At 41.6% G+C, this 23444-nt stretch overlaps 1 protein-coding gene across 2 annotated transcripts in view; it reads right to left on the bottom strand.

Moving 5' to 3' along the window:
- DNMBP (dynamin binding protein) overlaps positions 1–23444 on the bottom strand; it is a 108644-nt gene that overhangs the window by 72861 nt on the left and 12339 nt on the right. The window contains exons 2-3 of one of the 2 annotated variants that reach the window (XM_037064180.1): positions 7291–7444; positions 3913–4035 (exon numbers count right to left, since the gene is read on the bottom strand). In XM_037064180.1, coding sequence (XP_036920075.1) covers positions 3913–4035; positions 7291–7435 — 268 coding nt within the window. In that variant the 5' untranslated portion in view covers positions 7436–7444. The remainder of the gene's footprint in view (positions 1–3912; positions 4036–7290; positions 7445–23444) is intronic. The other variant, XM_037064181.1, reaches the window with a different exon arrangement.

Genomic DNA, 23444 nt, shown 5'->3' with positions numbered 1-23444 from the left:
CTATGTGCTTTATAGGAGTCAACTATATTTTACTCAGGTTTATAAATGAGCCACAATGGAGCCTTAATCCTGATAGCTCACATCACAGATCTGGCTGATAAATATCATCTATCAATTTCTTTTCAAATAAATTGATCAGTTTATAAATAAATTGATCGGTTAACTTTTTTACTTGTCCCTTTTGGGGGGTAAGGAGGTGGCCTAGAAACAGGAGGTTGTAGGTAAGGGACGAGCATTCTGCGTCATGTAGTGCAATGATTAGTATTTCATCATTCCCATTACTTTTTTTCTTCTTCCTCTTTCTTTTCCTTGTAATACGCGTTTTATTGGGGGGGGGTCCTTTTTCCCCCTGTCTACTTTTCAGAACCATCAGTGGCCCTGGCTGCTTTGATCCTTCTAAGAGGTAGCTTGTTGCTGTTTCTGGAGTTCAATGTAACTTAAAACACAGGGAACAGTCCAAATCAGTAGGATCCCTTCTGGAAAGGGAGAAAGGGTGACACCTGCTGGAAGCACCACTGGGGTTCTGATTCCAGTTAGACTCTCCCTGGGAAACGTACGTGCACACAGAACTCCACCTAATTACTGGGGCACAAGGTCCCCTCGAGCACATCTATGAACTGCGGGAATCCCAGGCTACAAACAATAGAAATAGCTAATCTTTATTAGGTGCTTACCTGGTGCCGGATGCTTCACCCACATACATGCATTTAACCCTCACAACTACCCCAGGGTAGGGTATCATTATCCTCACTTTATAGATAAGGAAACTGAAGTCCAGAGAACTCCACTGTGTAGCCTGAAGTCACAGCTATTTAGTTGTGGAGTTGGATTTAAATTTAGGGATATCAGAATTCTCATCTCCTGAGTGGTAATGTCTGCTTTAAATACATATTTATAATTCTATGTAGATATGACTTTTATATAATTTTAGAATTAAAAATATGTATGTAAAACTATGTCATTTTTCTCTTACAAATCCCAGTATTTCTGAAATATAAGTAAATAACAATTAACTTAAGGCAGTATGATAAAACGAGACAGATCTTAAACGTTATACCACATGCTCTTAAAGATTCCAAATCTCCTCCTGACACGTATTAAATCACCAAAGTTTTACTTTTGCAGAACAGGAGGAGCTTCACTGCTACACTGACAGTACTAAAGAAACAAAGAAACAATGGAATTAACAATATTACAGCACAGGGATAAAGGAATGTTTACTACTCAGGAGCTGAGACTCTGATCTAACCGGAAAGTTTCAGTCTAAGAACTAGAAGGGCCATTCCAAGCACTGAACTTGAAAGTCAGGAAGCCTAGACTCAAATCTTATAAACCATATGTGGTATAAAACAATACTTTCACTTTTAGTAATGTCATTTCCAACTAGTAAAATTAATATCTGAATTTTCTTTTTAAAGATTTAATTTATTTATTTTTAGACAGGGGATAGAAAGATCAATGTGTGGTTGCCTCTCTCGTGCCCCCTACTGGGGACCTGGCCCACAACCCAGGCACATGCCCTGACTGAGAATCGAACCAGTGACCCTTTGGTTCACAGGCTGGCACTCAATACACTGGGCCACACGAGCCAGGGCTAAAATCAATACCTGTTAATGTGGACCATCATGTACAGAAAACAAGAAGAATTAAAAGCATTCCTGTGCCTCATGCCAAACTTCCCAGAGAAAGATAAGTTACACAGGCACATCTAACTTGCCCATCCTCAAAGGCTTCTGCGTTCCAGTCGGGAGACAAGTAGAGCCAAAAGAGACATGAAAAGCTCAGAAGGAAAGAGAGCTGAATAGTCAGTAACAGAGAGGACAAGATAAAGCCACTGATAACTGGTACACATCTTTCAACTCTCTTCTTATGTACCCGGCCCCCATCTTCTTCCCTTGGGCTCCATTTATATCTTTAAACTGACCAGGCTTAATTGGCTAACAGCTAGTCAAGATAAGATCTACAGATCCCAGGCCCCAACATGACCTTAGTACAGGTGACTCACATCATGGTCTTTCTGAGAATCTGGGAATCCCCTAAGGTGCAAAACACATTCAGAACACATTAGACTAGTCTTCCTAAAGAAGGGATTCAGCAGAAAATGTATCTCTTTCTAATATTTAGGGCTTGATGGCACAAGATATTATGAAGCAAAAAGCTACTTCCACAAGCCACATCCTCAAATTCCTCAAATGTAGACATACTGCATATTCCCACATAGTACATATTTTTTAATTCTTGTTTTATTTATTTCATTGAATTTATTAGGGTGACACTGATTAATACAATTATATAGGCTCCCGGTGTACAATTCTGTGATACATCATCTATATATTGTATTGTGTGTTCACCACCCCAAGTCCACATAGCATATTCTTTTTTTTTAAAGATTTTATTTATTTATTTTCAGAGAAAGGGGAAGGAAAGAAGAAAGAGGGGGAGAGAAACATCAATGAGAGGTTGCCTCTCCCATACCCCCCAACCAGGGACCTGGCCTACAGCCCAGGCATGTGCCCTGACTGGGAATCAAACTAGCAACCCTTTGCTTTGCAGTCCGGTGCTCAATCCACTGAGCCACACTGGCCAGGGCAACACATAGCACATTCGTAGACCCACGATTTGCTCCCGGAGCCAGGTGTGAGAAAGGATAAGTCCATGCCATCCACACCCCCTGCACAGCTCTGGGAGAAGCCCTTTCTTCCCACCCTGTGACTGGCCTGATGTGGCCACAGCCCTCCAATGGAAGGTGAGTAGGCACATTTAAGGTTCCCTGCTATAACATCTTGGTCTATTTCTGCCTGCCTTCCCAACACTGAATAGCAAGGAAGTATACAAAACACAGGCAGAGTCTCCATGTAAAATGAAGCACAAGAAACTCTCAAAATGGATTTTGAAATTAAGGTCAAAGTCCAATATTCCTTTCTTCTCACTGACCAAGGGTTAAGGAGGTTTGTGAGGCTTCTCCCTCTAGTCTCTCCCTCCTTCTCTCTCTCTCTCAGGTGTCTCTCATATGTGCACAGGCTTTAAGAAACTAAGCCTACCCCTTTAGTGCATTACTCGGAAGAGCAAGTAGCAATAGTAATAACATATCCAGTAAATTCTACCATATTGACGACTGCTCTCTGAGTCATCAGGAAATTGCACTGGTCGTCAAGCATCATTGCAGAACACTCTCGGTGTCTGTGCTTATGCAGAAATGCATGTGCTTCATCAAGCACACTTGTTGAAACAGCTCATAGTTCATCTTTGGAAGTTCTCACGTTATCAGAGCATGAAAAGTGAGAAATACTTGGAATATCAGTGAGACCTTGTTATGACTATTCGTCTTAAACTCTTTCCAATTAAACTGGTTCTGATGAGAACCTTAATAACATTATCTGCTGCAAAGTAGCAAGATGGGCTATTTTACCTGTCTCTCCATTTCCATACACAGTTCCCACCCTACTATTATGCATTAGTAAACAGCAATGTGGTTAGCAAAGCCGTATCAGTTTTTATGAGAAAAAAGATAAATACAGTCTGAAGTGTAGCCACAGCAGGGGGCACTGGAAAAAGAACACTGGGTCTGTAATCAGGTGACAGGACTCCGCGTTCCGAAGTCAAAACTCGTCTGTGGGCAACACTGTTTGAATCTTATTTTCATCATTTATTAAATGCAGCTAATAATGCCTGCTCTGCTACCTCCCAGGTCTGTGTTGTGGACCAAAGGAGAATGTATCTGTGAGAAAGCACTGTGGAAATTGTAAAATGCTACTAAAATACAAGGCAATGTCATTATCAGCACTATCTTGGTGTCGCTGAAGACCTTCCGGAGGTTAGACACTTTAAAAAAATTCCAAAAAAGATCTAGTTGTCAAAATGGACCAAGTCCATCAATCTTATTTTAAAGTCCACTCCTGAGGATCAGCTTACCTCGGTGGAGAGAAAGACTGTTGAGTTCTTGAGATGTAAATTCACAGATGCAGACAAATAGCCTCTCTCCCTCTTTCAGGCTGGGAATGGTCACAATTTCCACAAAACTACTGGGGAACTGTCCTGAAAAATAAAAGCAAGCATTTCCAACACTGAAGTTTCTTTTTATGTCTGTGTACCAGAACAACAACAACAAAAAAGTTTTCTGGGCCCATTTATAAGGCCCAATTAAAAAGTCAGTGAGAACACAGAGAATGCAATTCAGTCCAATAAGCATTTATTGAGCATCACTCTATTCAAGGCACACTGCAGAAGGGAAAATTAGTAAGTCTTCATCCTCAAAGATCTGAAAACCTAGTTCAGAAATAAACAAAAATCCAATTCTGACACCCAGTGTCCCAACACGGGTATATAAATTGCTATGGGATTTCAGAGAAGGGAGAGAATGGGTCAGGGAGAATATGAAAAATTTTATGAAAAAGATAGCATTTGAGCCCTGGCTGATGTGACTCGGTGGGTTGGGTGCCAGCCTACAAATGGAAAGGTCACTGGTTCGATTCTAGGTCAGGGCACATGCCTGGTTGCCGGTCAGGACCCAGATGGGGTTCGAGGCAGCTGATCAATGTTTCTCTCCCTCTCCTTCTCCCTCCCTTCCACTCTCTAAAAAAATAAATAAAATCTTTTTAAAATTTTTAAAGAATGCCAAAAATATAGCACTTGAGTCTAAACATACACAGGGTTTTAATAGGTAGTGGTAAAGAGACAGAGCCTGCCAGTTGGAAAGCACCAAAAGGTTTAACTGATTCCACCTCCTAAATACTTCTACCTGTCCTCCACTTACCTCCAGACCCACCACCTTGGTCCAAGCCATTAGCATCTTTCACCTAGATTACTGTGACAACCTCCCACCCCACCTCCTGGCCTTTGGTTTTGCTCCTTCCTACCATCCTTCAATCTGCAGCTGTGAGCTTTCTAAAAATCTGATAAAAATAGTTTTTAATCAATAATAACTTTTTATTTAAATATTCCAAGGATCCCAAGCACCATTTAAAAATTAAAATGGCAAAGCACTCCACTGAATAAAAGCACATAAAACTCTCATAGGGCATCACAATTCACAATACAGCTTTTACTCTCACAGAGTTTATTTTACTCTTTATTACAAAGGCACAGAAGTCATCTGAGACCTCAGATATTTACCCCACTGCATATTAATGTCACACTGCTATTGTACAACTTATTGCAGTTATCAAAGCTCATAGTACAGTTTCCCAACAACTCATCAGGATATATAGACTCTTTCTATAAGTAATTAAAAGAAATACTGCATTTTAAAAGGCAATATAGGCATAACAATAGGGACCTGAAAATTTCTGCAAGGGCAGGTACATTTCCTGATGGAAGTTAAGGCTTTAACTGTAAAAGTCTACTTCCTGCAACAGGCAGAACGAACCCAGCTTTGCCAAAGAACAAAATAAATGAGCAACTTCTTTTGGGGGGGGCGGTTCAGATTATTTTATTTTATGTTTTATTAAATGTATTGGGGGGACATTGGTTAATACAATTATATATAGGTTCAGGTGTACAACTGTATAATACATCACCTGTATATTGTTTTTATCTGTATATCGTATTGTGTGTTCACCAGCACAGGTCAAGCCTCCTTCCATCACCATTCACCCCTGCTATGCTCTCTTCTAGCTCCAAGGTTCTTCTAACAAGCTAAAAAAATACCTTTTGTAAGCGCCATGTGAATGCAGTACTGAGATCATGCATGGATACTTCTATCATTCTGTCAGTTTCCAGTCTTTCAGAATATGTACTTTACAGGTCAGTTCTGAATTTGGTTGCAGACATGAGGGTGGAGGCTCCTACAGTGCCACCTGCCCCAGGGTCTCCCTGGGTCTCCTCACTGCGGCAGGGCAGCCCCCAAAAATCTGATAAAAATCTTAAAGCACTTTCATGGTTTCCCTCGCCCATAACTCCTTACGTGGCATACTCTGTCCTCCAGAGTCTAGCTTCTGCGCATCTCCCGAGAACCAACCTTCTCCTCGACCTCTCACACTCCACGTGGTACTGAACGTTTCTCAGTCCCTCTGTGTTCTCTCTTGCTCCAGAGACTTTGAGCAAGCAATTCTCTCTGCTTATCCTTGTTGCCTTGCTAACTCCCACTCATCATTTTTGTCTCAGCTTAGAGATCACTTGTACTGGGAAACAACTGATCACCAAATGCGGGTTAAGTGACAACAGTCTGTTCTAAGGACTGTATACCATACATACTCCAACTCAGACTTACATAAACATATGTAAGTTAAGGACTGGATTTAACATAGGGGCATAGTGTGGGGGAAAGACTTCCACCCTTCCTTAAGCTAATTAATGAAAGAAATTCATGCTAAAGTGTGTTTTAAAGAACAGAAGACAGCATGGATGGAACTGGAAAGATTATGCTAAGAAAAATAAGCCAGGCAGTGAAAGACAAATACCATATGATGTCACCTTTAACAGGAATCTAATCAACAAAACAAACAAATAAGCAAAATATAACCAAAGGCACTGAAATTGAGAACAGGCTGACAATGACCAGAGGGGAGAGGGGAAGGAATTTCAGAGGAAAAGGGGAAGGGTTTACAGGAACAAGTATAAAGGACACGTGGACAAAAACAAAGGAGGGTATGGAAACGGGAGGGAGGTGGGGAGGGCTGGGCGGTTGGGCTGGGATGGGGATAGAAGGCAGAAACCTGTACTTGAACAATTAAAATAAAAAAGTAAAAAAAAAAAGAACAAAAGAAAGGAAACCAGGTGCGTGAAAAACAGGAGGAAGGTGCATAAGGGAAAAGACAGCTTTAATAAATTTAGGTCAACCATGGGTCTAGGGAGAAGTGAACAGGATGTATCATGGTTCCTTTAAAAGAATGAAAGAAAGAGTGGAAAATGTTAAAAGAAGACAGCCAGATAAAACAAAGTGGAGAACACTTTATGTTCCATAAATCACAGATAAAAGTTAGCAGTGAAATGCAACAGCAAATGACAGGGGGGTTCTGAAAGTGTACTGCACGTTCTCAGAAAAGAAGTAACAATGCTGAATACAAAGGATAAAAACCTGGGAAGGGATGAGAAAGAAATGAATAGAAAACTAGGCTGGGGGCAGCTGGTATCTAACCACTTCAACCTTTTGAAGGAACCAATCAGGAGAGATGGACTGGTAACAGACATTCTCTCCTTGCTGACAGAAGTCACAGTAACTATATATGGAAATCATGAAAGGATTCCGAAGTTTTCATTGACTTGGGTTTCCCATTTAAGCTTTACTTTGAATAGGGAAAGAAGGGACGGCTTGTGGTCCATTTTGTACATGAAGAATTATGAGCTTCTTACCTGTAACATCTTCCTTTTTTCCTAGAAGCCAAAATTCATCCACCACTGCCAACACCTCAATAACATCTCCCACAAACAGTGGCAGTTCTTCTGAAACGCTAGGGCAGAAGTCAAAGATGGCTCGAACCACTGAGCCGACCTCCATGGCTTATACCTGGAGAGAAAGGGCAAAAGAAATGGAAAACATAAGACATTGTAATAGAGACCTATATTCTGAATATTATAAAGTTTGAGACATAAAGATACTTATAATAAAGTCAAAATTAGCAAATAAAAAATGTATGCTTAAAAATATCAAAGTAGGCCCTTGTTGGTGTGGCTTAGTGGGTTGGAGCGTTATCCCATAAACCGAAAGGTTGCTGATTTGGTCCCTGGCCAGGGCACATACCAGGCTGCAAGCTGGATCCCCAGCTGGGGAGTGCACAAGAGGCAGCCAATCAATGTTTCCCTCATACATCGATGTTCTCTCCCTCTCCATTTCTCTCTCTCTAAAAGTAATGAAAAAAAGGTCCTTAGGTGAGGATAAAAAAATATCAAAGTAGTCTCATTTGCTCTTTTTTAAAAGAAGATTTTATTTATTTTTTTAGAGAGAGGGGAAGGGCGGGAGAAAGAGAGGGAGAGAAACATCAATGTGTGGTTGCCTCTTGCTCACCTCCTATGGGGACCTTGCCTGCAACCCAGGCATGTGCCCTGATAGGGAATCGAACCAGCGACCCTTTGGTTTGCAGGCCAGCACTCAATCCACTGAGCCACACCAGCCAGGGCTCATTTACTTCTTTTAAAATAATAATTTCCTCATACATTTTTCATTTGATTCTTAAGATCATTCTGGAACTGAAAAAAAGTGATATACCTGTGAGTAATAGAAAAGATATAAATTAGGAAACACTGACTTTTCAAATATGCCCAAAGTGGGCAAGAAGGAAATTAACATTTTCAAGTACCAGGCAACTGGGTATTTCAAAAACACAGTATTTGAAAAGCAGGGATTTGAAATATGGCACTTCATTTATTCCCCATAACCATCTTAAATTAGTACAGAGAAGCTCAGTAAGTTAGAAAACTTAATTTGTCCAAGCTCACAGAGTTAGTTCATAGCTGCCGAGCCAAGATTCAGACTGAAGGCATTCTGGCTCCTACTACTGAGACTGTGTCTGCAAGAAAAGTTTAACGAGACGTAAAGAACGGCAGCAGGACCACGCCTCAATGACTGAGATTTCAAACATACTGAAAAAGTAAAAATCCATAAAAAGAACAAATATGGGCTATGTAGATGGTGCCTCCAAGCAAGATTTTGTTCACTACACCAGCTCAAGAATGTGGGTTTTTTTAAAAGGATTTTATTTATTTATTTTCAGAGAAAGGGGAAGGGAGGGAGAAAGAGATGAAGTAAAACATCGGCATGCCCCTTGCATGCCCCCAACGGGGTATGTGCCGCCCAGGTCATGTGCCCCGACTGGGAATTGAACCAGCAACCACTTTGTTCACAGGCCAGCACTCAATCCACTGAGCCACGGCCCTTAAGTACATGTTTAAGCAATAAAAATTGAAGAAATAAACAGCGGGCATATGCCCACCTGTAAACAATCAGCCATGATTAGCTACATTTCTCCCTAGGTTTTTTATAAGGGGTAGCCAAGGGTCCGGGACCCAAGTCTATTTTTCTTTCTTTCTCTATTTATCAAGTATTTATTTGGGTTTGGTAGAGATGAGGATTCTAATTTGCATCTTATGTATCACTATAATAACATCAAAAAGCACGAAGTACCTAATTACAAAAAATAAGAGATGGCTGTAGCTCTATTAAGTTTATAATAAGAACACAATGATATGGACAAACATGTCAGGCATGTTCAGTATAAATAGTAGTTCAGTATACTAACGCAGAGTACCAATGAGATTTTAATGAATCTTGCATAGTACATATTTTGCAAAACAATTAAACATTACATGTTTAATTTGTACTGCTGAGTCAAAACTTAACATCTTTGCGTTACTAGAACTTTTTTCTATAATGAGATGACTTGAGTCTACAGTGGAAAAGAGAAGTGGCTAGTACATCTCCCACATCCTCTGCCCTCCCCCACCACACATTTTCTTTACATATTAAAAAAAAAAATCTAGCTACAATCATACACAGAGGAGGCAGCACAATGTGAATGCAAAGTATGAGGCTTCTGAAGTCAGAGAGACCAATGTTCAAATCCCAGGTCCACGGCTTATCAGCTATTTCACCTTAGACATATTCGTTAAATAAACCCTCTAGGCTTTAGTTTCCTTGTTCAGAAAAACGGAGGTAATCAGACTGCCATAACAATCACTAAGAAGACAATGATAATGTAAAGTAATTATAATCATTCCTAATATTTAATGAGCACTACTACATGCCATGCATTGTACTATGTACTTCCTTCGCTGAGTCTTCACAACAACCCTATCATATATTATTGATTCCCATTTTATATGTGAGGACCTAAGCTCAAAGAGGTGATGTAATCTGTCCCAGGTCACGCAGTAAGTCAGAGATGAAACTGGGAACCCAGATCCGTCTGTCTCCAAAGCCGAGGACAGGGCTGGTACAGTAGGTGCTACATAAATGCCAGCAATTGTTACTAAAGATCATCTCCATAATCAGCTACAAGCTCAAATCTGCATCACTCACACGGCATCACTAAAGAATGTGCTATTTCAAGTGTAAACACTGCAGAATTTACCATTTCAGCATGTCAAAACTTGGTTAACTTTGGACCACGTTTAAAAATAGACACACTACGTATCTCTCCGCCTTCTTCAAAAGACAATGTGTATGACCTATTCTGTGGCTAACGGACGCAAGTTCATTATGAAAACCACACATTACTGTGCTGTGTTGTAACACATAATATCAGTGCTGTTTAGCTTCTAAGTCTTTCTCTTTTGATGTCAGCCTTCCCTCTGCTACCAGCTTATCCCCTCCGTCAACTTTTCCAACCTCTTCCTAGATTGTTGCTTATAATCTACCAGGGGTGGGGGGACCACACAGACACTGCCAAAATTATTAAACATTCCCAGATAAGTAAAAAGTAAACAAGCTCCAAATGAGAGGTTAACAAACTCTCTGCAGTGGTAAAATACATGTGTTAGTGCTAGAGTTTTTCAACGGTTATTTTTTATGTGCTCGGAGGCCCTGTTCTTAGTTTCTGGCTGTCTTCCAAAGGGCTGAAGTTGCCAGATGTCAGATTTCCACATAAGGGTGGTGTCATAAATATTTTTTTCTAAAACAAACATAGTGTTTTGCAAACCTCTTAACCATCTATATGTTATTAAAACGACTCCTCAAGATTGAGACAAGGTGGAGATTGTCTTCCTTCTACTACATTTTCTCAAATTCCATCTCACAATCTGACTACATATACACCTCATTATCTAAAATATTCAATACCAAATGAAGAATGAGTATAGGCCCTTTGCTCTCTGACTCAGAGAGCTACCCTATCACACAGAGAAGTAACCTCTGCCATCTGAAAGAGTTAAGGCTTCTCCCCGAGAACGTCTTTGCTCCACCAGAAAGTGACTCAGAAGCAGAGGAGGGTCTGGCTTCACAAATATGCTTACTGACTGACCTCCTACCCTATCGGAATGAGTGTGTAATTGCCAGCGCATACACACCCTGGAAGGGCGCTGAAGTCAGAGCCTGGCTAAATTACAGGACTCAGGCATCCAACCGGGAAGGAGAGCTTACTGTCCTCTGTTTCACGTGAAATGTCAGGAATTTCACCTCAGTCTTCTCTATACATAGAACACACTATGAAAAGCAACTATAATTGTTCCTATCTGGCCCATTTGAGAAGGCTGAACATATAATTTGAAACACCCAAGAAGAGCTTATATAAGCTATTCCACCAACTCCAGATGGAGGTCAAAGGAACTGCAGAGGAAATCAGAGCACAGATGCACTTGAGAGACAGCAGAGGAAATAACCGCTCGCCTGGCATGGGTCAGGGTCATCAGAAACCTGCCATGCAAACACCACCTTCTCATGCTGGTGAATGCCTGCAGGTCCACGTTTGCAGTCATTCTGCATTGGAGACATAAACACCCTTAATGCTCCAAACCCTTGTCAAATGTAAAACTCTAATGGGAAAGACTGTTGCCTGTTTTGTTCACTGGCCTGAGGAAGTGCTTGGCACATACGACACTCAAATACTTGGTGAGCAAATGATTTATTCAACTTTAGGAAAATACGTGAAACAGTTCATATCAAAATCTCAACTTCCACTTATCTAAAACCAAATCATCTCTTCTCCACAAATGGTTTTACCTTCCCACTTGCAGAACAGTGTCATATAAACCTTCCAGATCAGCCATTAAAATTTGAGACTTCTTCACTTCCTCCTCTGCGACCCACAGACGACACACTGATGGCAACTGCTACCATCTGTGAAACTATCGGTCCCCGACATTGAGCTGGGCGCTTGCATCATCGCGGCAGCGCAAGGCAGGGACAGGGCAGTAGGGTCAGGGTGCATGGGCTCAAATCCAGGGGCCACCACTGAGCAATACACTGAACTCTCTAGCGAACAGCTAAGCCAGAACCAGAACTCTGGTCTGTCTGACTCCAATGCCTATGTTCTTTTACTGCAAACAGTGCTTCTCTTAAATCTCACTGATTCCTCCTTCAAAAGCTTCCCCACTTTCATTCTCCTCTCTCTGGTCCTCCAACATTCTACTATGAAAAGTTTCAGTGATGTTAAAAAAATGTTTCACCCACCTCCTAGAGTCTATCATTAATATCTTACTGCAGTCACTTTATCACTTATCATCTCTTTTTTTAAAATATATTTTGATTATACCATTACAGTTGTTCTATTCCCCCCTTCATTCCCCTCCACCCACACCCTCCCTCCCCCACCATTCTCCCCCCTTAGTTTATAACCATGTGTCTCAAGTTCTTTAGGTTCTATATTTCCCCCACTATTCTCGCCCTCCCCCTATCTATTTTCTACCTACCATCTACGCTATTTTCTGTGCCTTCTCCCTCCTTCTCCTCCTCCCACCCCCCTGTTTCTAACCCTCCATGTGTTCTTCATTTCTATGGTTCCACTCCTGATCTAGCTGTCCTCTTGGTTTACTTTTGTTTTAGGTGTGGTTGTTAATAACTGTGTGTTTGCTGTCCTTTCACTGTTGATATTTTTCATCATCTCTTTCTTATATAAGTCCCTTTAGCATTTCATATAATAAGGGCTTGTTGATGAACTCCTTGAACTTGACCTTGTCTGAGAAGCACTTTATCTGTCCTTCCATTCTAAATGAAAGTTTTGCTGGATAAAGCAATCTTGGCTGTAGGTCTTTGGATTTCATGACTTGGAATACTTCTTTCCAGCCCCTTCTTGCCTGTAAGGTCTCTTTTGAGAAATCCGCTGACAGTCTGATGGGTACTCCTTTGTAGGTGACTGTCCCCTTATCCCTTGCTGCTTCTAGGATTCTCTCCTTCATTTTAGTCTTGGCTAATGTAATTATGATGTGCCTTGGTGTGTTCCTTCTTGGGTCCAACTTCTTTGGGACTCTCTGAGCTTCCTGGATTTCCTGGAAGTCTATTTCCTTTGCCAGACTGGGGAAGTTCTCCTTTATTATTTGTTCAAATACGTTTTCCACTCGTGGCTGTTTCTTTCCCCCTTCTGGTACCCCTATAATCCGGATGTTGGAACGTTTAAAGATGTCCTGGAGGTTCCTAAGCCTCTCCTCATTTTTTTGAATTCTCATTTCTTCATTCCTTTCTGGTTGGATGTTTCGTTCTTCCTTCTGGTCCACTCCCTTGATTTGAGTCCCATTTTCCTTTCCATCGCTATTGGTTTCCTGGACATCTCCCTTCATTTCAATTAGTTTAGCCTTCATATGTTCCTCTAATTTGTGACTAAGTTCCTCTAATTTGTGACTGTACTCTACCAATTCTGTGAGCATCCTGATAAATAGTGTTTTAAATTGGGCTTCTGAGAGCCTGGCAATCTGTTGGTCGCTTAGAGTTATTGGCTCTGGGACTTTGAGTTCTTGCACCATCTTTTGGGCTGTTCGTGCCTGTTAAGTAGCAGGAACAGAGCCCTAGGTTTTCACCAGAGCAGGGCAACTCAGTCGCTGGGTTGTGACGTCGTATGTGGGGGCGGGGTCAAAGAGGGACAATGGCTTCCCTCCGGCGCCTGCCTCCTCGACCCCCACCAGCACCGCAGCCACCACCGTCACCAGGGCCACGCGCCCCACTCCACTGCACGTGAGTGTGCCACCGCTGTCAGCCCTCCACCACTGGGTTCGCCCCCTGGGGCCTGCGTGGTCCGTCTCACTGTGCGTGAATGTGCGACCTTGGTCAGTCTGTCCCGCACCCTGACTAGGTCCGGGCTGCCTGCGCTCCTAGGTCTGTCCTTCCCGACCCTGCTCCACTGCTGGCTCTGCCTCTCTTACCGCCCCCGTTGAACGGTTTGTAGCTGTCAGACTTCCGTATAATTCGGTTTTCTGGCCTCTGGGTGTGTGTTAGTTCTCCAAAATTTTTGTTGTATCCAAACTTGGTTGTGGGAGAAGGCACAGTGTTTCCACCTATGCCTCCATCTTGGTGGAAGTCTCACTTATCATCTCTTGATCCATTTATCACTCTGTTATTTCTGATGCATTGCAAACATTTTTAATTTTATTTTTGATGCAATGAAAAGTAAACCACAGACATTTCCAAATTTATCTTAACTAGAGTTGATTATTTGTTTATAGGATTTTTTAAAGATTTTATTTATTTAGAGGGGAAAGGAAGGAGACAAAGAGAGAAATATCAATGTATGGTTGCCTCTCATGAGTCCCCTGCTGGGAACTGGCCTGTAACCCAGGCATGTGCCCTGACTGGGAATTGAACCGCGATCGTGTGGTTCGCAGGCCCGCGCTCAATCCACTGAACTACACCAGCCAGGGCTATAGGATTTTTTTTGAAGTACCATTTTCCTCTCTTCTTGGCCAAAGATATAATTCTTTTCTCCCCACTAATCTGTCAATGAAACTGGTTAATCTTTTAAACTGATCATTTTTACTCAGCTGCTTAGGAATTTACAAGGTCTTCCTATTTTCACTTATTCAACAATATTCATCAAGCCAGATGGAGTCAAACTCCCAGGCAGGCTAAAAATTTGGCTCTACTGGGTAGGCAAATCATCTGTTGACCCTTTAACTCAGTATTCTTTAAATATTTATTCTCTAATCCTGTGGGTGGCTGACAAGAGCATTTAGACTCTCCTCTATTGTCCTAGGCAACTGGACTCCTACCCCAAAGCATCGTATCTATTCCACATAGGAAAAAAGAAAACTCTGCAGATAACCTGACCACTGACCACTAATCTTAGGAGACTCTTAGACTTACCTTAAAGAAGGAGACTCACTTGAGGAAGGCTATAAACCATATTCTGTCCTGGAGGGGCACAAAATATACTAATATATCAAACACTGAGACAATCCAGCCCAGAACATTTTTACTATAATGTGCTTAAACTTGTCTGGCACAGTACACTTTTTTCAGGCCAAACTTCAACTTTTTTAAACTATATCCCACCGCATTTATCCATAAATAGTCCTCAGTGCAGTCCTACCCCCCAAAGTCAAATACTGTATAAGATCACTGACAGGAGGTATCAAGGTGGTTACCAGGGGGTGCAGGCAGGGGAAATGGGTACAACAGTTTCAGTTTGAGAAGATGAAATAAGTTCTGAAAATGGATGGTGGTAATGGCTGCACTTAATGTGAGTGTACTTAATGCCACAGAAATGTGCCCTTAAAATAGTAAATTCAATGTTATGTATGAGTATGTATTTACCACAATAAAAAGATTTTTTTTTAAAAGTATGTCATAAGAGATGTGAGAGTGTGAAAGAAGGCCTCGGAAACTTCAGTAATTTTTAATGAGCAGCCTATCTACAAGTCTGGACGTACTTTACCAAAAAAACCCCTCCTGAGATCACAAATTATAAATGTTTCCCCTAACAGATACTGATATCAAACAACACGGTTAAGTAACTCCCCATGCAGCCTTCTGAGCAAAGATCTGAACCTGGGACAGACTGAGGACGCTAAAGGCTAAGCATGCACTGTGTCTTCCACTTCCCTTCCTAGGTCTCTCCTCCACCTTCCACGCTGCCTGCTCTGTGCTCCCCGAGGCTGACGGTTAAGAACTGCATCCAAGGGCTCCCTTGCCTCTGGCTCCCAGTTGGATTCAGCCAATGGGTAATACCAGCAGGAGATCTAAAGGTAGAGGGTGGTGAGATGGGGCGTTTAGTCCCCTGGCTCCCTCCCTGCGTGGCTGTGCATTGGCAACATTCACAAGAGGCCCCCACAAAACAGCTCCTCCTCTCAAGTCAGGTACCGTCCCCTGCCCCTCAGGCCCGGGGTGGCTCTCCTGCTAGCCAGCACAATTCTTTGTTATTTTCCCTGAACCTGCCCATTCCATGTTAGGTAGGACCACCTCAAATTAAGCAATTTTGGTATGCCTTCTACATTTTGCTGGGTCCCTGATGGATACATGCCCAAAAGGATTCTTAGGATTTATGAGAACTACACATTAAAAAAAATGAGGAGAATATAGGAAACTACAAAATTAGTTTCCTAAATCTACCAATCTAAATCCAGATGAGAAATAAGAGCTACAGATAAAATTTTTAAAGGCTTTAAAAAATATGTAGAGCCCTGGCTGGTGTGGCTCAGTGGATTGAGTGCTGGCATGCAAACCAAAGGGTTGCTGGCTCAATTCCCAGTCAGGGCACATGCCTGGGTTGCAGGCCAGGTCCCCACTGAGGGGCACATGAGAGGCAACCACACACAGATGCTTCTCACCCTCTCCTTCTCCCTCCCTTACCCTCTCTGTAAAAGTAAATAAATAAAGCTTTCAAAAAATAAAATAAAAAATACGTAGAAAGATATTGAAGCCTGGGTTTCCCCGACCCCCCACCCCAAGCCCCCAAAAGTTAGCCCACTTTTGATGAATTTGGTGCATAGGACCATGACTCTAAATTCTTATTTTGAAATGCTGAGCAATCCATTTTACTAACTAGGAAAGTAGGACACAACGTGCGAGAGTTCTGCAAATTTACTACACTCTTCAAAACGCAGTAACGACACCTTCTGCATTCTTCCTAATGCCACCCAGTTGGTAGCACAAGTGGAAATTCCGGACTCCCAGGAGAACATATCCGAAGGAGTTTCCTAACTGGAAGACGAGGGACCTCGGCCTCTCCTCTCCTGTCTGCTCCTACAGAGTGGGCCGGAGCACACAGGGACATCTCTGCCCCCGGAGGAGAGCAGGGGAGAAGCTTTGCGGGGACTCTGCAGTACAGGTTCCTTCAGAGGAATGTGCTTTCTTGAGCAGCTGGAAATTTCTCCAGAAAACACGATCTTTTTATGGGAATGGGAATCCACTTTTAAAATATCAAGGCGTAGACATGAGTATATTTAACCTCAAAAGCAAGAGCATAGTTTTCTTATTCTTGACAATATAGGACTAAAAAGAACAGTCTCTTTCCTTTGTGTGAAAGGATAAGAGGTGTCGGAAAACGAAGTCTAAATCTGTTTCAGGAAGGAAATGAGAAAAGTGAGGAAAACAGCATTTCCTCCTCTGGTTGATGTCACTGGAACTCATTTTGGACAGAAGGTCAGCAGTCACTACCAACAGGGAAGGAGGAAAAGTAGAACCCATCTAGGCTGTGCCCACCCCCCTACCCCGGAGGCTGAGGGGCGCAGCCTGGCCCGGGGGTCCTCTGGCAGCCTCTTCTGCCCACTCATGCTCTGCTGATGCCAGCAGCACCGACTCGTACACGCACTGAGGTGACAGGCTATGGAATGTAGGACTGGGGGGGGGGGGGGGGGGCGAAAAGCCTGTTCTGACTTAGGGGGCTCAATCAGAGAAACGAGGGGAGAAGAGGAAAGGAATATGCTGTCATAAACTGTGTTAGAACTTCCATTAGATTTGACTTCTTCCAAACATCCCAAGTTGGAAGGCAGTGACTTCAGCAGAGGGAACAAGATATACATCAGTTTCTGCCATTCATGGAAAGGCCCGTCAGTCCTTTTCAGGATTCAGTTTAAACAACTCTTATCTAAAACATTCAAATACATATGTAGTTAAATGAAGGAAGTTTCAGGACTGGCTTTTACGGTATAGTTGTTTAAAAACCTACCTAAGGACTCCACCCTCACCTCCTATCCCCACATTAAGCCGATGTTTTCAAGCTACTTTTTGTTTATAAATATCTACATCACTTTTGACTTTTTTGACAAAACTGAACATTGGAGGAAAGTCCCAAGACTAAGTTCCCAAGACCCACCAAATTTGAAGAAATTTACATTAAAGAAACATTTTCAAATAGGTCAACCTAACAGTTCCTCGACTCCCCTCTCAGATTCACATTTCTTATGCACGAATGTCAATTATGGGAGGAAATTTAAGAATCGCCAAAATTTAAGAATTATGGGAGGAAATTTTAAGAGTCATAAGTAAATACACAGGACATGTCTAAGCTAAGTAGCTTAGTGACACATTAAAATGAACAGCTCCCCTGTGCTGTGCAGTAATAAATGCCCAGATGACACATTCAATAGCAGTTGCAGAAGTGCAGATTAAGGTGAAACCCTAAAATGAAACGTTAGGGTGAGGCTGCATACAGCAAGAAGCACAACGAACATGTGAAAACAGGCAGTGTTTAGGACAGTTTCCAGGAAAGGCCAAGGACATTCATTAACCCATCGTCCCAAGCTGTAAAGATAAATGCTACAGAGAGCAGGGAGATAGACATCTTGTTTCTTTTCCTTATCTGTTTGAAGCACAACCTAGTCTTTCTGCTAAGGAAGGTTGTAAAGAACAGGAGTTTCTCTACCCTTTGGCCTACCTTACAGTGTTAAAGAACTCTTGGTATTTTAGAAGAATCAGGAAAGGAATCAGAAAACTAAAGATTTGGAGGAAGAAAAATAGGGAGGAGGAAAAAAACCGCAATTGGAGTTTAAAATAACTTCATCCTCAGGGTGGGTGATTTAGAGCATTTTAAGGAGCACCAACATCCAAGTGCCACGGAACACAGGCACCGCAGCTCATACAAACAACCGACATAAACCGAAACTTGTCATGCATAGGAACTAGGAAGGAACTTGTTAAGAAAATGTATACGCAGAGCCTTCCAGTTTCTACTCAAATGAACCAGAGAGTTACGCTAAGACACAGCAAACCTAATGAACTGTGGCTTCCTTAGTGTCAGGAGAAGGATCTGGTGCCCTAAGTCAGCTGTTCATCCCTAACACTCAGCAGGAGGAAGGCTCACCCGACATAACAGATGCCTCCGGCAGAGAGGAGGTTGACAGTACGAGGTGAAGAAGATAACGCGTATGTGGACGTCAGATACAGGCCTATTCAAATTTTCCATTTCTTCTTGTCTCAGTTTTGGTAAATTGTATTTTTTTCGAGAAATTTGTGCATTTAATACAAGCTTAAATTTGCTGGCATAACGTCATTCACAATATTCTTTATTCACCCTTTTGGATCTATAACCTATAATAATATCAGAAATGTGTATTTTCTCTTCTTTTGTCTTAGTCTTGCTAGGGGGTTATCAATTTTGTAATCTTTTCCAAGAACCAACTTGCAGTTTTCTGAAATGCCTACTGTCTGTTTTCTATTTCACTGATTTCTTCTTCTATCATTTTTTATTATTTCTTCTTACAACATTAGGTTTGACTTTTCTTTTTCTCAGTCCTATAAATATTTATGTAACAGATTTTTAAACCCTTCTTCTTTTCTGATAGAAGCATCTTAAGTTATGAATCTCCTAAACACTGCTTTAGCTGTATCCCACAGATTTTAATGTAGTGCCTTCTATCTCATTCAACTAAAAATATTTCCTAATTTCTCACATGATTTCTTTTTAACTCTGAGTTATTTAGAAATGTGTTATGTACTCTGCAAATATTCCAAATATCCAGAGCTCTTTCTGTTACTAATGTCCAGTTTAATTCTGCCTTGGTCAGAAAACATACCTTGCATTATTTTAATTTTCTTTTTTTTAATATTTTATTTATTTATCTTTAGAGGGGAAGGGAAGGAGAGATGGAGAGAAATATCAATGTATAGTTGCCTCTCATGCATCCCCTGCTGGGAACTGGCCTGCAACCCAGGCATGTGCCCTGACTGGGAATCAAACCACGATCCTGTGCTTCGCAGGCCCGCGCTCAATCCACTGAGCTACACCAGCCAGGGCTGCATTATTTTAATTTTCTATTGACTTGTTTGTGCTCTTAGTGAGTGGTTTATGTGCATTTGAAAAGAATGTATATTGTGTAGTTGTTGAGAACAGTGTTTTATAATTATCAGTTAGGTTAAGTGATTGGTGGCATCATTCAGATCATATATATCCTTGCTGATTTTTAAATCTATATAAGTACTAAGAAAGGGATGTTGAGCCCTGGCTGGTGTGGCTCAGTGGACTGAGCACTGGCCTGCGAACTGAAAGGTCACTGGTTCAATTCACAACCAAGGCATATGCCTGAGTTGCAGGCCAGGTCCCCAGCTGCGGGTGTGCGAGAGGCAACCAATCTACGTAAGTTTCTCTCACACATCAGTGTTTCTCTCCCTCTCTTTCTCCCTTCCTTCCCCTCCCTCTAAAAATAAATACATAAAGTCTTAAAAAAAAAAAGCAGTGTTGAATCTCTAACTTGTATAGGGATTGGTGTGTTTTTGTCTTTAATTCTGTTTTTGCTTCATGTATTTTGAAGTTGTTACATTAAACACATCCTGTAACTGACAGTTTGTACCCCTTGACTGACATCTCCCCACTTGTCTTTGGTTTCCAGCAGGTGTCTACAAAATGCTCTGGTGTAGTTTTCTTCACATTTCTACCCTGTTGGAGGTTCACTAACTTTTTTGGATCTGTGGGCTGACGTTTTTCACCAAATTTGGGGATGCTTTGGTCGTTATTTCTTTTGACATTATTTCTTCCTCTCTCTGTGCTGCTCCAATGAGATGTAGGTTACACTGCTGAATACTGTCTCGCAGTCACTGCAGGGTGGCTCTGCTTGGCCCTCAATCTGTTTTCTGTCGGTTTTTCGTTTTGCATAACTTCTCTCTACCTGGCTTCTAGTTTATGGGCCCCTTTCTTCTGCAGTGTCCCTCCTGCTCTGTTACGGTCCTCTGTTACTCTTATTTCAGCTACTGTATTTTTGAGTCCTAGAATTTCCGTTTGGCTCTTTTGATTACACGAGTTCCATTTCTCTACTGACATTCCCATCTTCTCATTATGTTCATCACTTCTTTTAAATATCTAAATATATTTACATCAGTTGTTTTAAATTCCTGGTGTGCTAAATCTACCACCTGGGCCATCACATCATGTGTTGTATCTTTTCTACTATAGCATGAGCCATATGTTAGCTTATTTGCCATATATCTTCAGTTCTTTGTATTCCAGTAATTTTTATTGTGTGCTAAACAAGTGGATAATATGTTGTAGAAGGTCTGGATTATACTGGTTCCTATTTAATGAGTGTTGAATTTTTGGTTTGACAAACCATTAAATTACTGGAAGATCCTCTTGATCCTGTGAGGCTCTGTTCTATGCCACATAGGGTGGGTCTATTTCAGTTTTATCTTAAGGAATGGCCTTTATCCCAGGATGTTATTACTGTTCCTAAAGTTGTCCTGTCTGGAGTCTCAGATGACTGCCTCAAGGCCCATCAAGGTCTCACTCTGGCTGGGCTGGAACTCCATTTTTGAGCATGGTGCAAAGCTCTGCTCAGCTCTCAGCTCTGCAGTAGCCACTCTGTGTCAACCTCACAGTCTGTCCTATGCACGCCTGCCAAGGACCTGAGGCAAATCCCTAAGCAACTCCCTGCCCTTATGTCCATTTGCTGTTCCTTTACGGTGTCCTACTAATCTCAGCCATCTCAGTAGCCCCAGACTCTGACATCTGTCCCCTCAGTTCAGTGAGACGGTTTCTTTGACTTTGCTCCACATCCCTGGGAAAGCGCCTCCGGCAGGGACAGGATGACTGGAGGGCTCATCGGGGTCCCCTTTCTCTCCAGATCACACCCCTGTGCTGCCTGTTGTTCAATGCCTGAAGAAAGCCGCCTCGTATTTTTCCCAGTTTCATAGTTGTTTAATTTACACCGAGAGTGCAGTAAATCTGATACCAGTTACTCCATCAGAGACAGAGCATTTCATAGCATTTTTTACTTGCAAATGTTTCATATAAAAGTTCTTGGGTACACAGATGAAAACTTTTGTATATGTGAATTAGAGGTTCTTCCATAATATTAGGATGCAGCCACTGTGGCCTAAAGACACAGCTCTTTCTCCAGTTTTCTAGAACCCTGTAAATCTAGGAATTGCTCTGATTCCACTGTGTGCAGGAAAGGAAGAAGTGTTCCTACGATGTCTAAAATTAAACTTTCCAACGGCCAGGTGGAAGAGAGCTTTAAATAAGTTAAATACGATTTACACGAATCAAGATATATTTATGTCTTTATACAGTGCTGTGAATTCAAATTCATACCAGCAACACAATTAAAATAAGACAAGAATCAGTGAATCACCATAATTCACAATTCCCTCCCAATCCTCTAACATCCTTGACATACCCTGACAATTTTTAGTCATTCCTATACCTGTGTCCATTCACATCCATGTTCATGCCAGGTTTAGCTATTTCTTGTGCTCATAATATATACTCTGTAGAGCAAATTGCTACTCAAAATCTGCATGTTCTTGTAACAGAATTATGTACCCATACCCTTCGCTGTGTAGTTACATAGTGCCTCCCACTGCGGGCAGAGTGAACTTGCCTGAAACATTTTTGTTGGACTTGGCCATGTGACATGAGAAAGTGTTAGTGGAAATGACATGAGCGGGAACTTCAAACCACACTTTATGGTTTAGCCTGTCTCCCTGTGCTCCTATAACCCACCATAAGAGGGGTATGCCATGGGAAGTCACTGGCCCTGCAACCTGAAGAGTGAATACAAGGGGAAACAGACTTGAACTTGAATGGAAGCCTATAAAGTTCTGCCTGGCCTAAACTAGATCAACAAAACTGCGGCCAGCAAGCTTTCTGACCTATAAAAATGAAAGCAAATGATTGTAGTAGTTAGCTATTGAGACTTTGTAGTTATTTGTTGTACAGCCCCCCAAAAATAAGTAAAAAGAACAATATAGGTATTGGATGTTTTGATTGGAGCAACTGAGCACCTGACTCGTCCATCAGACACACAGAATTCACCTGGATAAACTTCTATTACCTTTTAAAATCCAATTCGAATGATACCTCTTCTATGAAACCTACAAGAGTCATCCTTAGCCCCTGTATGCCCTACAGGACAGGGATTCTCTTGCCTATGTTATTCTCTGATGTATATCAAGCACCTAAGAACTGCTTGGTACATAGGAGGCCATCCATAAATATTTGCAGAATGAATGATTTAACACACTGAACTACTTTAGGTTACATATCAAAGTATATATTCGCCTTCCCAATGATCATGCTACTTTTTCCGACAGGGCGGTACAGAGTCTCACATGCCTAACTTCCAGGTTAGAAGTGTTGGGCTTTGATTTTTAGGCACTTTGGAAGCACCTGAAATGTTTAAGTACAAAAGTATGATGGTTAGAATTAGAACCGTTTGCAGTGACTGAGCACCCTAAATAAAAAGGAAAAAAGGGAAGTGTGTTTATATGGGTGTATACACATACAATTTTTTTCAGATGAAGATAAAGATAGTCTTAAAAAATCATTCTGATTGTTACTCTTCATATCATATTTTAAAAACAGGTTTCTTGAGTTATAATGCACATACTATACAATTCATTTAAAGTGTACAACTCACAGGGTTTTAGTATATTCACAACCTTCAGCATTATCAACTTTAGAATATTTTCATCATCTTGAAAGGTGGGAGGGGATAACGGGGGGAAAGGGGGCAAAGGTTTTCAGGAACAACTATAAAGGACTTATAGACGAAACCAACGCGGGGTGGAATCAGGGGAGGGAGGTGGGGACGGCTGGGGTTGGGCAGAAGTAGAGGGAGGTAAATGCAGATAACTATACTTGAACAATAAAACAATTAAAAAAAAAAGAAACTCCATCTCCATTAGCAGTCACTTCCTACTTCCTCTCATAGTCCCC

Source organism: Sturnira hondurensis, unplaced genomic scaffold, assembly GCF_014824575.4.
Source record: "Sturnira hondurensis isolate 20B ecotype Veracruz unplaced genomic scaffold, ASM1482457v3 Scaffold0014854, whole genome shotgun sequence".
Taxonomy (NCBI): domain Eukaryota; kingdom Metazoa; phylum Chordata; class Mammalia; order Chiroptera; family Phyllostomidae; genus Sturnira; species Sturnira hondurensis.
This window is presented reverse-complemented; position numbering and strand designations above follow the sequence as displayed.